Source organism: Lithobates pipiens, unplaced genomic scaffold (assembly GCF_037356315.1).
Source record: "Lithobates pipiens isolate NorthernLeopardFrog02 unplaced genomic scaffold, aLitPip1_a1.2 Scaffold_18, whole genome shotgun sequence".
Lineage (NCBI taxonomy): Eukaryota > Metazoa > Chordata > Amphibia > Anura > Ranidae > Lithobates > Lithobates pipiens.
The window spans coordinates 186,333,661-186,347,269 of NW_027507758.1; the positions used below are offsets into that span (position 1 = coordinate 186,333,661).

The 13,609-nt window shown below is 43.7% G+C and overlaps 1 protein-coding gene across 1 annotated transcript in view; it reads left to right on the forward strand.

The window, feature by feature from the left end:
• The window catches only part of CRIM1 (cysteine rich transmembrane BMP regulator 1), a 1,166,729-nt gene that overhangs the window by 725,593 nt on the left and 427,527 nt on the right, over positions 1-13,609 (forward strand). The window contains exon 6 of the mRNA XM_077486443.1: positions 5,896-6,078. Coding sequence (XP_077342569.1) covers positions 5,896-6,078 — 183 coding nt within the window. The remainder of the gene's footprint in view (positions 1-5,895; positions 6,079-13,609) is intronic.

Consider the following 13,609-nt stretch of genomic DNA (forward strand, 5'->3'; position numbering starts at 1 on the left):
AGATTACCCCCATATATATATTAGTCTAACATAATGGGTGTCACTTGTGAGCTGCTTGCTTGAGGACAGCACAGTAAACAGTACAATAACTCAAGTGACATATACTGGCTATATTGAGAATCTGGAACTAGAAGAAAATTACTTTCTTCCTTAAACCACTGCGTGCATAAAATATGAAACATTGTATAGCTAATGTTTTATTGTTTGGCACATGTGTAAAGACAAATCATAGACTTGGGTGGTCATTTTCTAAAGTAACTCTAAACAGATTTTGATCATTTGAAATTGTATACTCCTACATATACTCTATGCAGCATTACCACTTTCTTATCGCACATCACGGGACACAGCCATAATAATTACTATGTGGGTTATAGGTCACCTTCAGGTGATGGACACTGGCATGCCCTAAGACACAAAGTCCACTATATAACCCCTCCCACTACTGGGAGCACCTCAGTTTTTTTGCCAGTGTCTAAGGTGTTGGTCACGAGAAAAGATGTGCTGTGCTGAGTTCCTCTGGAGCAATCCTTGCTGGGGCTAGCCATGCAGCCGGATCCATTTAAAGTGTCTCTTTTGGCCGAATTGTATGGTACCCAGGCCTTGTTTCCAAAGAAACAAGGTCTTGCTTGTAAATGCTTCTCTTTTTAGAGAGCTGGACCCCGGGATCCAGTACTTTTGGTATTAAGGCCATAAAGTTTTACTGGCAGTGGTGCTATTACAGGTCCAGGATCGTGGGTTTCCCCGAGGGTCCCAAGCTCCTGAAGGTTTGTTAACGGAACCCACCGTGATGGGTGAAGATTGGGTCTGTTGGTTTTATTACAGAAAACTCTGCAGCGGGAAAGGCAAGTGCAGTTTTTCTAAGAAATTTTTGAATTTTCTTATGAAAGTCTCCTTCCCCACCAGACGCCCCCACCTGTGCTGTTTTCTTCCCCTATTCAAAAGGAAGAAGCACTAGGAAAAAAAAAATACACACACACACACACACACACACACACACACACACACACACACACACACACATATATAAATAAAAATGGCATGCCACCCTTCTCAGCGGCTTCCAGGCTCCCTTCTCGCCATTTCCTCCCTCACAAAACCGATCCCATGGGATCAGAGGCCTGCAGCAGCGCAAGAAAGCTATTTTTTTTTTTAAAAGAGAGGAGGGGTACCGTAGGTGACAGAGTGGGGACGGGGCTTGGCGAGGCATTGGTGTCCTCCGACGTCCAATGCGGGAAAGTGTTTTTTTTTTTTTTTTTTTTTTTTTTTTTTTTTAAAGCACCATTGATACTGCCGCAAGCTGTGGAGAGACACAAGAGCAAGAGGTAACACAGGCATTCCTTTTGACACATTTCCTATTGCATCAGGCTGAGCATTAATAGCAGCTGCAGGGCTGCACTATTGCTCAAGCAGTGGATGTGTTCTATCTGGTAGTACCTCTGTTTTGTGCATCAGGCAATGGCCGGAAGGGGGGGGGGGGGTAAACACACCTCAAAAAAGGGCTCTAGAAAGACTTCTTTGGCCACTAGGAAGCCTAAAAACATCTTTAAGAAAATGGCATCCTCCTCTGAGAATGTTTTGGCCGGTCAGAGTGAGCCATTAAGGACATTGGGTGTTGCAGCTGCTTTCAGCACTGCAGTCCCTGTATATATTACTGAAAAAGTTTTTTTCCTCAGCCTTTGTAAGCTTGGAACAAAAAATTGATGCCTTAATCGCATCCCAGAGTGGGACTAAGCATAGCAGGTCCCCGTCTATTACCCAGGACCCTCAAACTGAGGAACAGGAGGCGATAGAGGATGCTTTTCTTTCAGGGGACCAGGAAGAGCCTGATGACTCCTCTTCTGAATAGTCTAATATGGATGGATCAGGTTCACATTAAAGGTTGTTGGTAAAATCTCTCACTGAATTGGTCTGCTCCACATTTCTGCTGCCAGTAGCGGAGTCAGCCGATGAGCCCACTTCTTGTTTGGGTTCGCTAAGGCCTCACCAAGCTGTTCATGCTTTTCCTATCCACGCATTACTGAAAAAACATATCTATTCTGAGCGGGAGCACCCAGATAAACAGTGTTTTCCTGCAAAAAAGTTTTCAACGCTTTGTCCTATGGAGGAAAAGTTTAATAAGAAATGGGGGATTCCAGCAATTGACACTGCTATATCTTCTTAGAACAAGAGCTTGACTTGTCCTGTAATCAATGCTCAAATGCTGAAGGATCCAACAGATAAGAAGTTTTAATTCTTATTTAAAAACAATATTTCTCTGGCAGGTTCAGTGGTTCAGCCTGCACTGGCAGTGATTGGAGTATGTCAGTCATTAAAAGACCAGTTTAAAGAGGTGCTCAAGATTATTCCTGATAAACATACCCAAGATTTGGTCGGGATATCAGAGGTGTTATGTTTTACAGTAGACGCTATGAAAGATTCTCTTCACCAAGCCTCATGGCTTATGCTCGGGCCTGTACATGTGCGTAGAATTCTATGGTTGAAAAATTGGTCAGTTGAAGCGCCATGCCAAAAGCTTTTATGGTGAATGGTTGTTTGGAGACGATAAGGATAAATATATACAAATAATTTCTAATGGAAAAAAGTTCCCTTTTTAGCAGTTAAGAAAAAGTTTAAGCGTTTTTCTTTTAAACAAGCTTTTTCTCCAGTGCCAGGAGCATCTGCCTCCAGGAAGTCTCGATGGCTTCCACCATCAAGTTCAAGAGGTAAACCTCAGGGCTAACCCCAGGGTCAAAAGAGGCCCTGGGGAGAAAGCTCGCTTAACAAAATACTAAAACCACCTTATGAAGGGGCACCCCGCTCACTCGAGTGGGGGGAAGACTTCTGCAGTTGTCAAGGGTCTGGCAGGAACAGTGTGGAGACAAATAGGTGGCTTCCTCAATATCTCTAGGTCACAGACTAGAGTTCCGAGAGTTCCCGTCTCCTCGTTTTCTCAAATCACACATTCACAGAGACCCAGGAAAAAATAAATCTCTCTTTCTGGCTTTGGATCATCTCTTGTCTCAAAAAGGGATATCAGTGATCCCCATGGAAAAGCATGGGTTAGGGTTTTATTCAAACCTTTTCACGGTACCAAAACCAAATGGGGATGTCTGACCCATTTTAGATCTCAAAGATCTAAATTGTTTTTTGAATATCCGCTCTTTTCGCATGGAGTCAATCCGACCAGTGGTCTCCATTCTGCAAGGTGGAGAACTGCTAGCGTCCATCGACAGCAAGGATGCTTATCTACATATACCTATTTTCCCCGATCACCAGAAATTTCTACGCTTCAAGATAGAAAATCGTCATTTCAGTTTTTAGCTCTACCTTTCGGCCTGGCTACTGCACCTCAAGTGTTTACAAAGGTTCTGTCCCCCCCCTTTAACCAGATTAAGGGCTCAGGGGATAACGGCTTATTTAGACAATCTACTCTTGATTGATCAGTCGGTAGACTGCCCAAACCAGAGTTTGGTCACCACAGTCAGCTACTTGGAATACCTAGGTTGGAATCTTCCTTAAAACCATCAAGGAGATTGCAGTACTTGGGCCTGAGCATAGATACAGCCCAGAAGAGGGTGTTCTTACCCCAGGAAAAGATCAGTTCCATAAGGGAACTGATTCAGGTGGTCAAAGCAAAGAAGAATCCTTCTATTTGACTTTGCATGAGAATGTTGGGGAAGATGGTAGCTTCATGTGAGGCCTTTCCTTATGCACATTTTCAGTCAAGACTGCTGCAAACAGTATCCTGTCAACTTGGAACAAAAAGATCCAAGCTCTAGACTTCCCGATGCGTTTATCCCCCAAAGTGTGTCAAAGCCTCAGTTGGTTGATATCCAAGAATCTTCAGAAAGGAAAGTCCTTCCTACCAGTTACCTGGAAGGTGTTGACAACAGATGCCAGCCTTCTGGGCTGGGGAGCAGTCCTGGAAGAAGTGTATGTCCAAGGAAAATGTTCCAAAACAGAAATGCCCTTGCCCATCAATATTCTTGAGATTTGGGCAGTACGCCTGGCCCAGGAGGCCTGGACGCCCAGATTACGTAATTGTCCGCTTAGGGTCCAATCTGAAAGTGCCACAACAGTGGCCTATATCAATCACCAAAGGGGGGAACGAGGAGTTATGCGTTTCAGAGAGAGGTGAATCATATCCTATCCTGGGCAGAAAACAACATTCCTTGCCTATTGGCAGTCATTCTGGGAATAGAGAATTGGCAGGTGGACTACTTGAGTCGCCAACAGTTGTTCCCGGGAGAATGGTCTCTTCACCCCGACATCTTTCTGCCAATATGTCTCCTGGTGTGAATCCAGGCACTCCAAGGAATATGTCATAGGTAGGATCTTTGAATTTCTACAGATGGGATTAGAAATGAATATGGCCTTGAGTACTATCAAAGGCCAGGTGTCAGCCAGGTGTCAGCCTTATCTGTGTTTTTTTTTCAACGACCACTTGCTTTACACTCTCTGGTCCATAGCTATATTCAGGGGGTAACGCGGATTAATCCTCCGGTTAGGTCTCCCCTGGACCCTTGGGACTTGAATTTAGTTCTGTCGGCATTACAGAAACAGCCGCTTGAGCTGATACAAGCTATTCCCTTGGTCCTTTTGACAAGGAAATTTAGTTTTCCTGGTTGTAATTTTTTCTGCAAGAAGAGTATCAGAGTTGGCTGCTCTTTCTTGTAAAGAGCCATATTTAATTATTCATAAGGATAACGTTGTATTGCGTCCTCATCCTAATGTCCTTCTGAAGGTAGTGTGAGATTTGCATTTAAACCAGGATATTGGCCTGCCTTCACTACATTCTCTTGAAGTGGTGAGAAGCAGTCAAGATCTAATTGAAGGTGTCCGCTCAAATTCGTAAAACAGATGTTTTGTCTGTGTTGCCAGAAGGTCTCCTAAGCATCAAAGTCTATTTCTAAATGGGTCTGTCACGTGATTGGGAGAGGAAAATTTCACCTTTTCATATTAAAGCGCACTCCACCAGGGCTGTTAGTGCTTCCTGGGCAGTGCATCACCAAGCCTCCATGGCTCAAATCTGCAAGGCCACAACTTGGTCTTCAGTTCATACATTTACCAGATTCTATCAAATAGATGTAAAAGGTCATGAGGATATCGCCTTTGGGCACAATGTACTGCAGGCTGCAGTATACCTCCTCTAGTCTCTTAGTGCCCTACTTTTGTTGTCTCCCTCCCTTCAGTTGGCAATGCTCTGGGACATCCCACATAGTAACCACTAGTATGGCTCTGTGTCCTGTGATGTACGATAAGAATATAGGATTTTTCAAACAGCTGTAACATCCTTTTCTTTGTAGTACGTCATGGGACACAGAGGTCCCTCCCTTCTTTTGGTATACACGTGTATTCCTTTGCTACAAAACGGAGGTACTCCCAGTAGTGGGAGGGGTCATATAGGGAGTGAACTTTTTGTCTTAGGGCATGCCAGTGTCCATCACCTGAAGGTGGCCTATAATCCACTTAGTAACTACTATGGCACTGTGTCTCATGATGTACTTCAAAGAAAAGGATTTTACAGGTAAGACGTTTTAAAAATCCTTTTCTCACAAGGGTAGTTTTCTTTATAATCTTTAGACTTGCTTGTGAGTTTTTATTTATTTTTATTTTTTTCATCAACTCAACACCTTTTGAATGAATGAATCAAATCACGCTGAATTAAATTAAATCAGGCCCCTATGTATCTGTCTGCACTGCTTGTTTTTAGTATATATATATATATATATATATATATATATATATATATATATATATATATATATATATATATATATATATATATATATATTTGTTTCTTAGAGTTTTTGGGATAATGGGACTAACTGGTAGAATAAGAGCTGCTCAATAAAAAAAAAAATCTGCTGTAGGCTTAATCAGATGTTTTTTATTTGTTTTTGTTTGTTTTAGAGACAAAGCCAACATGCATTTTTAACAATGTGGAATACTACGATGGGGACATGTTTCGCATGGATGCATGCCGCTTCTGCCGTTGTCAGGGAGGAGTTTCCATCTGCTTCTCAGCTCAGTGTGGTGAACTACACTGTGATCGCTATTATGTACCAGAAGGAGAGTGTTGTCCAGTCTGTGAAGGTACTGTCATTTGCCATCATTTGTAGAAGAGCCTTATTTTAAATAGCAACATGGCTTGTTCAGTTATTTACAGAGTTAAAATACTTACATGCAAACTGTTTATATGACATAAAAAAAAAAAAAAAAAAAACAGGGTCACAGACACCTTTTGTCCGCTTGTTTGACTACTGTTTTTTTTTTTGTTTTTGTTTTTTTTTATCTATCAGCTAGCAGGTTGATTAAAAATACATAAATTAATGGATTCCTTCATCAACACAGACAAGGTGGATTTGGAAATTCTTCCTGATGGGACATTATATTCTAAAAGTGGGGTTGCTCCGCTGTGAGAATATGGTGATCAACAATTGCAGCCGCTGATCGATACGTTTTTCAACTTTCAAAATTGACTTCTGTTGAACAGGGACAGCAGTACATGGATTGAAATTTGACTAGTCCCTGTTAAACTGGCCAAATTGTTACCCATCTATGGCCATCTTGAGTCTAGCCAGCACCATCCTTTAACACTCATTAACTTATAAACCAGGCATTCTCATCAGAGCCCAGGTTCTAGCATGACGCTTCCAATATATTGACATAAAAGGCTTGTGTATGACAGTCTCACAAACTTCTATACCAGCCTTGGCTGAGTCAAATCCTCCTTTATTTTTGTCTCTCCTTTACATTTACTGCAGCTTTTTTAACCAAATAGACTGCACTGAGGGGCTATTTGTGGCGATATATATATATATACACAGTCCCTTGAAAAAAAAAAGTATGCATATCCCTTCAAATTTTCCACATCAAAAATGTAAATGTATTTTGTTGGCATTTTATGTGATAGAACAACACAAAGTGTCACATAATTGTGAAGCGGAAGGAAAATAACAAATGGTTTTCATTTTTTTTTTTTTACAAATATCTGAAAAGTGTGGCGTGCATTTGTTTTCACCCCCTCTGAGTCAATACTTTGTAGAACCCACCTTTTGCTGCAATTACAGCTGCAACTCTTTTTTGGGTATGTCTCTACCAGCTTTGCACATCTAGAGAGTAACATTTTTGCCCATTCTACTTTGCAAAAAAGCTCAAGCTCTGTCAGATTGAACAAAAAGCATCTGTTAACAGAAATTTTCAAGTCTTGCCACAGATTCTCAATTGGATTTGGGTCTGGACTTTGACTGGGCCATTCTAAAACATGAATATGCTTTGATCTAAAACATTAAATAGCAGATCAGGCTGTTTAGTTGTCCGGCTGGAAGGTGAACCCCTGTCACAGCCTCAAGTCTTTTGCAGGCTCCAACAGGTTTTCTTCTAAGATTCTCCTGTATTTCATCTTTCGCCCCATCAACTATGACCAGCTTCCCTGTCCCTGGGGAAGAAAAACATCCTCACAACATGTATGTCTGCTGTCTTCATCTTTATACACTGTTTAAAAAATGCACATTGTGTTTTGAGATTTTCTCTTTTCGGTTAACACTGCAGTGAAGCCTGGGTATATAGCTAAGAGAGCTGATTGGAGAAAAGGCACACACCCCCTCTCCTCATAGGTAGAGACTTTCAGCTCTGTTTGTTGAATTCTTCAGCTCTGTGCTAATCTATTTATAGCATCCTCCCAAACACAAAACTCTGGCTGCTTGTATCATATGTGACAGAAGATTTGCCAGGAGTCATCAGGATGATAACAGAAGAACAGGGCAAGAGACAGCTATGGGATTTAAGGCTTGAAATGAGAGATAACAAAACACTGCAGATATATGTGCCCAGCTCAAATAACTCAACACCAAGTTCACTATATCCACACCTTATGTATTTGTACATGTTGGGTTTGGGGTTTGATGGGTTTTACTTCATTTTTATTTCCCTGCAAAGGTAAAGCATAATAGGCTACTATGCACCACATAGTAGCCTATTATGTGTCTCTTACCTGAAAACTAAGCCTGCAATGTCACCGCTGTCCCCACTAGCAGTGAGCATCCATCTTCACCCCTCTTCCTTCTGGGGCTACAAACTCCGGCTCTGTGACTGTCTGGAGTAGTGTGATGTCACTTCTGCACGCTTTATATTGTAAATACATCATAAACCGTGGCGGTTTAGGAGATATTTCCAACACCTACAGGTAAGCCTTAAAATAGGCTTACCTGTAGGTAAAAGTGGTTGTAAAGGGTGCACAACCTCTTTAATCTCCTCTTCTAAAGGTGGAATATATTCAGTTCATCTAATCTTTCCTCATAGTGGAGCACCTCCATGCCTCTTATCAGTTTGGTTGCCCTTTCTCCAGTTCCCCAATATCCTTTTTTGAGAACCGGTGCCCAAAACTCAATTGTATATGAGTAAGAATCATTAGGCACTAGTCTCTGAATTCTGTCTATTTTTTTTTTTCTTATACTTTATTTGGTCTTCCATATATAGGTAAAATTGATAAGTAAAAAAGAAAAGATCACTTAAGTCATACAATCAAATTTCCCATTTTTCTTTAGCAGGGACCTCTCCAGTTCTCCAATCCCATCTCCCCTCACCGACTCAAATCAATTCTCTGCATATTTCCTAGTTTTCTTGAATTCTATCCATCCTCCCCATATTGTGGCAAATCTTGCTGACTGGTCCTCTTCCCTACTACTCAGATACTCCATTTTGCATGTATAGTTGATTTGTTTGAACCATTCTCTTATTGTAGGTCTTTCTGGTTCCAGCCATTTTTATTTGTATTACTCCCTTTGCCACATTTATTAGGTATGGCTGCACTGTATTCTTATATTGTATTTTTTGTAGTATTGTGTTGTGAAATAGACAGTACCACGGTCATCAGGAATCTCTGAACTTGAAATCTCCCTTATGTATTGTTGCAACCCTTGTCAATATTCCTGTATCTTCGGGCATTCCCACCATATATGGGGCATGGTGCCCATTTGGTTACAATCTCTCCAGCACAGAGGAGATTTCTCTGGTGTTTTTGTGCCTAGACATTTATAGTTTGTTTCTATTGTTTAAATCTGCCGCAAAACTATATACAGCTCTTGGTACTTTGTGTTGCTCTTTTATATGTGTTCATAGTTTCTTTTCCCAATTTTCAAATAAATTGAGGGATTGCGGGCCCTTCTAACTTTGAGTATTTTGTAAATCTGGAATGTACTATGTTTCAGTTTTATCTGTAAATTACGTAGTTGATTAATTGGATTTAAGTTCTCCTCAGATCTAATTGGTTGCGGTAATGTTTGCACAAAATATTTTAACTGTGAATATCTCCATTCATTTAATACCATAAATTTTATTTTTTGTTTTAATTCCTGGTATACTCTCATCTTATTTTTATATTATATCTTTTAACTGTGTTAATCCATTCCCCAAAATGTGCCCCATTGCCAGGTAAAAAAAAAATCTGCCCCCCCTTTAGAGAAATTAGTGGTGAGTTATATGAATTATGTCTTCTAGTTCTAAAAATCTTAAAGCAGACATTATTTGCATACAAGAGACCCATTTTCTAGCTACTAAGCCTCCTAAATGTACCCATAAGATGTTCCCACATATATTCACAGCAAATGCTAATGTTAAAAAAAAAAAAGGACCTTGATAGCAATAAAGAACTCTGTGTCTTTTAAACTCCATTACTGAATAAAAATGGCAGATACGTTGTTCTTGTATGCAACATAAATAATGTCACCTATATCATAGCAAACATATATGTACCTAATACCAAATTGCTTTCCTACATACAATTTTAAGAAAAAAATTAAGAAAAATAGAAAAATTGCAAATCCGCAAAGGATCGCTCCTCATTTGTGGAGACTTCAATGCCATTGTGGACCACAAACTGATTTCAAACGCAAAATCAATCACTCAACCTACATTACAACCTGCCATACACAAAGAGGATTTATGCAACGTATGGCGTTGTCTTAACCCTACGGAAAAATACTTTACCTAGTATGCAGATCCTCATAAGACCTACACACAAATTGATCTTTTCATATCCAACCTCCAGATGCTGACCAAAGTGTCTGCAGCACACATTCATTCTATTCTCTGATCGGACCATGCTCCGATTTCAGTATCTGTTGAAGAACCCAATGCCTTAAGGCCCACTGATATGTTGTGCAATAATGTAAACCTTTTTTCCAGGCAGCCAGCTAAACCAGAACTAAAAAGAAAAATACAAGAATGTTTCTCTTATATTCACCGTCTGACACAGCTTCTCTCTTTACACCATTGGGTTGTTATGCCACCTTCAGGAGAAAACTAGGCATTACATGTTAACATGTGATAATAAAAGTAGACCTTTCTAGTTCTGCTCAAGGGGCGGCCCCTTAGGTAACCACCCCTCAGCATGCTACTGCAGCCTCTGTTTTATATTGCCTAGTGAAGGAGAAGGATCTAGGAACCCTGACGCGCACATCGGTCCGTCTTTTTTTTTTTCTGCAGAAGCTTGACTTTTTGCACAAGACGATAGATCCTGTGATCTGCTATCAACAGCTGGCTTGGTGACAGGCTAGATACCCTTATCCTTGTAGTCTCCCCAGCCTGGCCATCTAGCGCGTGCAGGTCGCAGCTCTGCGCTAGGCAGCCCACGTTGAAATCTCAGCTCCAGAGGTGGTCGTGAGCTTTTATGCTCTGGGGTACACATATGACCGGGCTACTGATGTCTGCATCACAGTGTGCCAGGCCAGCAGCCACCCTGTACTGATCAGAGAGTGGGTCTGTGATGGAATGTCTCTCAGCTCTTCAGGACTGGTAAGTACAGCTCTCCCTGCCTTGGTGGGGCTGAGCAGCTCTGCATTCCCTGGGAGGTCGATTTGGGGGGCCCCTCACCTCCATCTCTTCTCTTTCCCTGTCCCTTTCCCCCTCCCTGTGGGGGATGCTGCAGAGCGGTGTGTGTGTCTGTGCATCGTTTTTGCATCAGCGGCCATCTTAGGTGTGGGCAAGAGAAAGCATGCTCTCCTGGGCTTTGGCGGCCATTTCCCCTGTGATTTGTCCTTATGCTGGACGCCAGCTGCCATTTTCTGGAAGCCTGAACACGTTTTTTCAGTGTTCAAAGGATCACATGCTGCCGTTAGAGCTCTGGTGGCCATTTTCCCTGTGTTTTATGTCCTTATACTGGACGCTGGGCGGCCATTTTCTTTAAGCCAGAGCACACTGCAGAGCGGTTTCAGCGGCATTAGCAGCTGCTTCCACCGACACAGAGCTGATTCCTCTGCATCTGGGAACCAACAGAGACTACAGGCACAGTGCCTGTTGGATTGCGCAGAACCCCTCAGGGTGGTGAGTCCTGCGGGAAAGAGCCCCTCAGTCAGCAGCAGTAAGGAGGGTGGGACTGTCACTGTCCTAAGTCCTCTTCGGGTGGCAGACAGGGTAGGGTCAGCATGGCTTCAGAAGCGGGTGTTCCTTCCCCCGAAATCCAGGCAATTGCAACCGGTTCACCTGCAGAATGTGGAGCGCCCCTGGACGCTTTGTCGATGGTCCTCAATTAGTTTGTTGGCAAGATGGAGGCGGTGCGTGGGAGCAAGGTGCTATAAAGCGGCCCCTGCCCCCCCATCCTCTGGGGAGAGCTCTGACGCAGACTCAGGCCCTGCTGAGGCTGGTGACCCCTGCTCTGTCATTTCAGACACTCTGACCAGAACCATTTGGACAGTGAGGAGGAGTCCCTGTCCGGGTCCGTGTGCGATAAAGCACTTGTTAGAGCACTTATCACAGCTGCGCGTGATACCCTGAAAATTGAGGAGCCAGCAGATCCCTCTGCTGATGTAGCGGTCCCTTTTGGGTCCCGTAAGCCAGCCCGTTCAACTAAGATGTTCCCATATCTGACTTATTTTGACAAGTTCATTTACAAGGAATGGGGTCGACTCCAATGGACCCCTTTGAGGAAAGCCTTTTTAAGAATTGGTCGGCTCCTCCGGTTGTGGATCCCCCAGTATCCAGGTTAAACAAAGTAACCATGATCCCGGTAGAGGGGACTCCTGTATTTAAGGATCCCACGGACAGGAAGGCCGAGGCAGTGGCTCGTTCCTTGTTTATGGTTGTGGGGTCAACCATGCGACCAGTACTGGCATCCGCACTTGTGTCACAGACACTAACTGAGTGGGCAAAACTGTTGCACCGCAAATTGGGAGAACAGGCTTCTCCTGTCTGCGTGGAACTAGCAGACTAACTAGTGCAGGCCTTAAGTACGTTTGTGACGCGCCCCTGGATACCCTCCCTCTGTTATCCAGGGCTTCAATGTCAGCAGTGGTGCTGAGCCACCTGATTTGGTTAAAATGCTGGTCGGCTGACCAGGCATCCAAGAAAGCCCTGACGGATCTACCCTTCCTTGGCGACCAGCTCTTTGGAGCCTCTTTGGATGACATTATTAAAAATGCCACAGGTGATAAGTGTACACTACTCCCACAGGCCAGGAAGGCTAAGGAGCCATGCCGTAAGTAAGGGCCCTCTTCTTTCCGCTCACAACCGGCTTTCGCCCGCCCAGAGATTCGGGCACACATCCCCAGCCTGGCAGGATGGCTTCTGAAGGACAAAAGCGTCCCTGAAACCGCAAGCCTAACAAGCCTACGAGCAAAAGTGCTACCGCATGAAGGTTTGCCTTCGGGAGTTTGCAGCCTGGTGGACCTCTCGGTTGTCTGACCAATGGGTCTGTGATCTGATTTTGGCTACAAGATGACTCCTCTCTTGGCCGCAAAACAGATTCTTCCCCTCCAGCATACCTGTACTCCTGGCTCGCCGGGAGGCCCCCATGGGGCGGTAAGAGAGCGGCTGAATTGTGGGGTGATAGTACCTGTTCCGGAGTCGGAACGTTTCCAGGGGTTCTACTTAAACTGTAGTCCCCAAGAAGGAAGGGGTACGTCCAATCTTGGACCTAAAAGCCCTCAATTACTTTGTAAAAGTACAGGGGTTCAGAATGGAATCAGTTCGCTCAGTTGTCGCTGCACTCCATCAAGGGGACTCCCTGGCGTCTTTGGACATCCAGGATGCGTACCTGTGCATACCCTTATGCCTTCGGCATCAGAGGTTTCTGCGATCACAGTTGGGGAAGCCCACTACCAGTTTGTGGCTCTTATCTTTGGTTTGGCATCAGCCCCCCGAGTCTTTACCAAGGTATTGGCTCCTATTTTGGCGTTGCTGCGACAACGTGGGATCGTGATCCTGGGTTACCTAGACGATCTCCTAGGAGAGCATCTCCCGCCTCAGAGTTAGAGGAAGATGTGGCGATCCCCATGCAGACCCTGCAGGAATTTGGGTGGCTGTTGAACCTAAAGCAGTCGGTGATCGTACCGACTCAGCGTTTGGAGTACCTAGGCTTGCTGCTTGACTCCATTGAAGCGAGAGTGTTTCTCCCTTCAGACAAGCTGCAGACTCTCAGAGCTGCAGTAAAACTGCTGATGAACCACAAGTGGTCGTTGCTACGCTTCTGCATGCGAGTGCTGGGAGACAAGTGGGACAAATCTCCATTGTCCCTTGATAGACAGATTCAGGTGAGCCAGTTAGTCAGGGATTCCCTGATCTGGTGGCTGAGGTCCCTGGTACTTCAGACTGGGAAGTCGTTCCTACCTCTTAAATGGATGGTGATCAC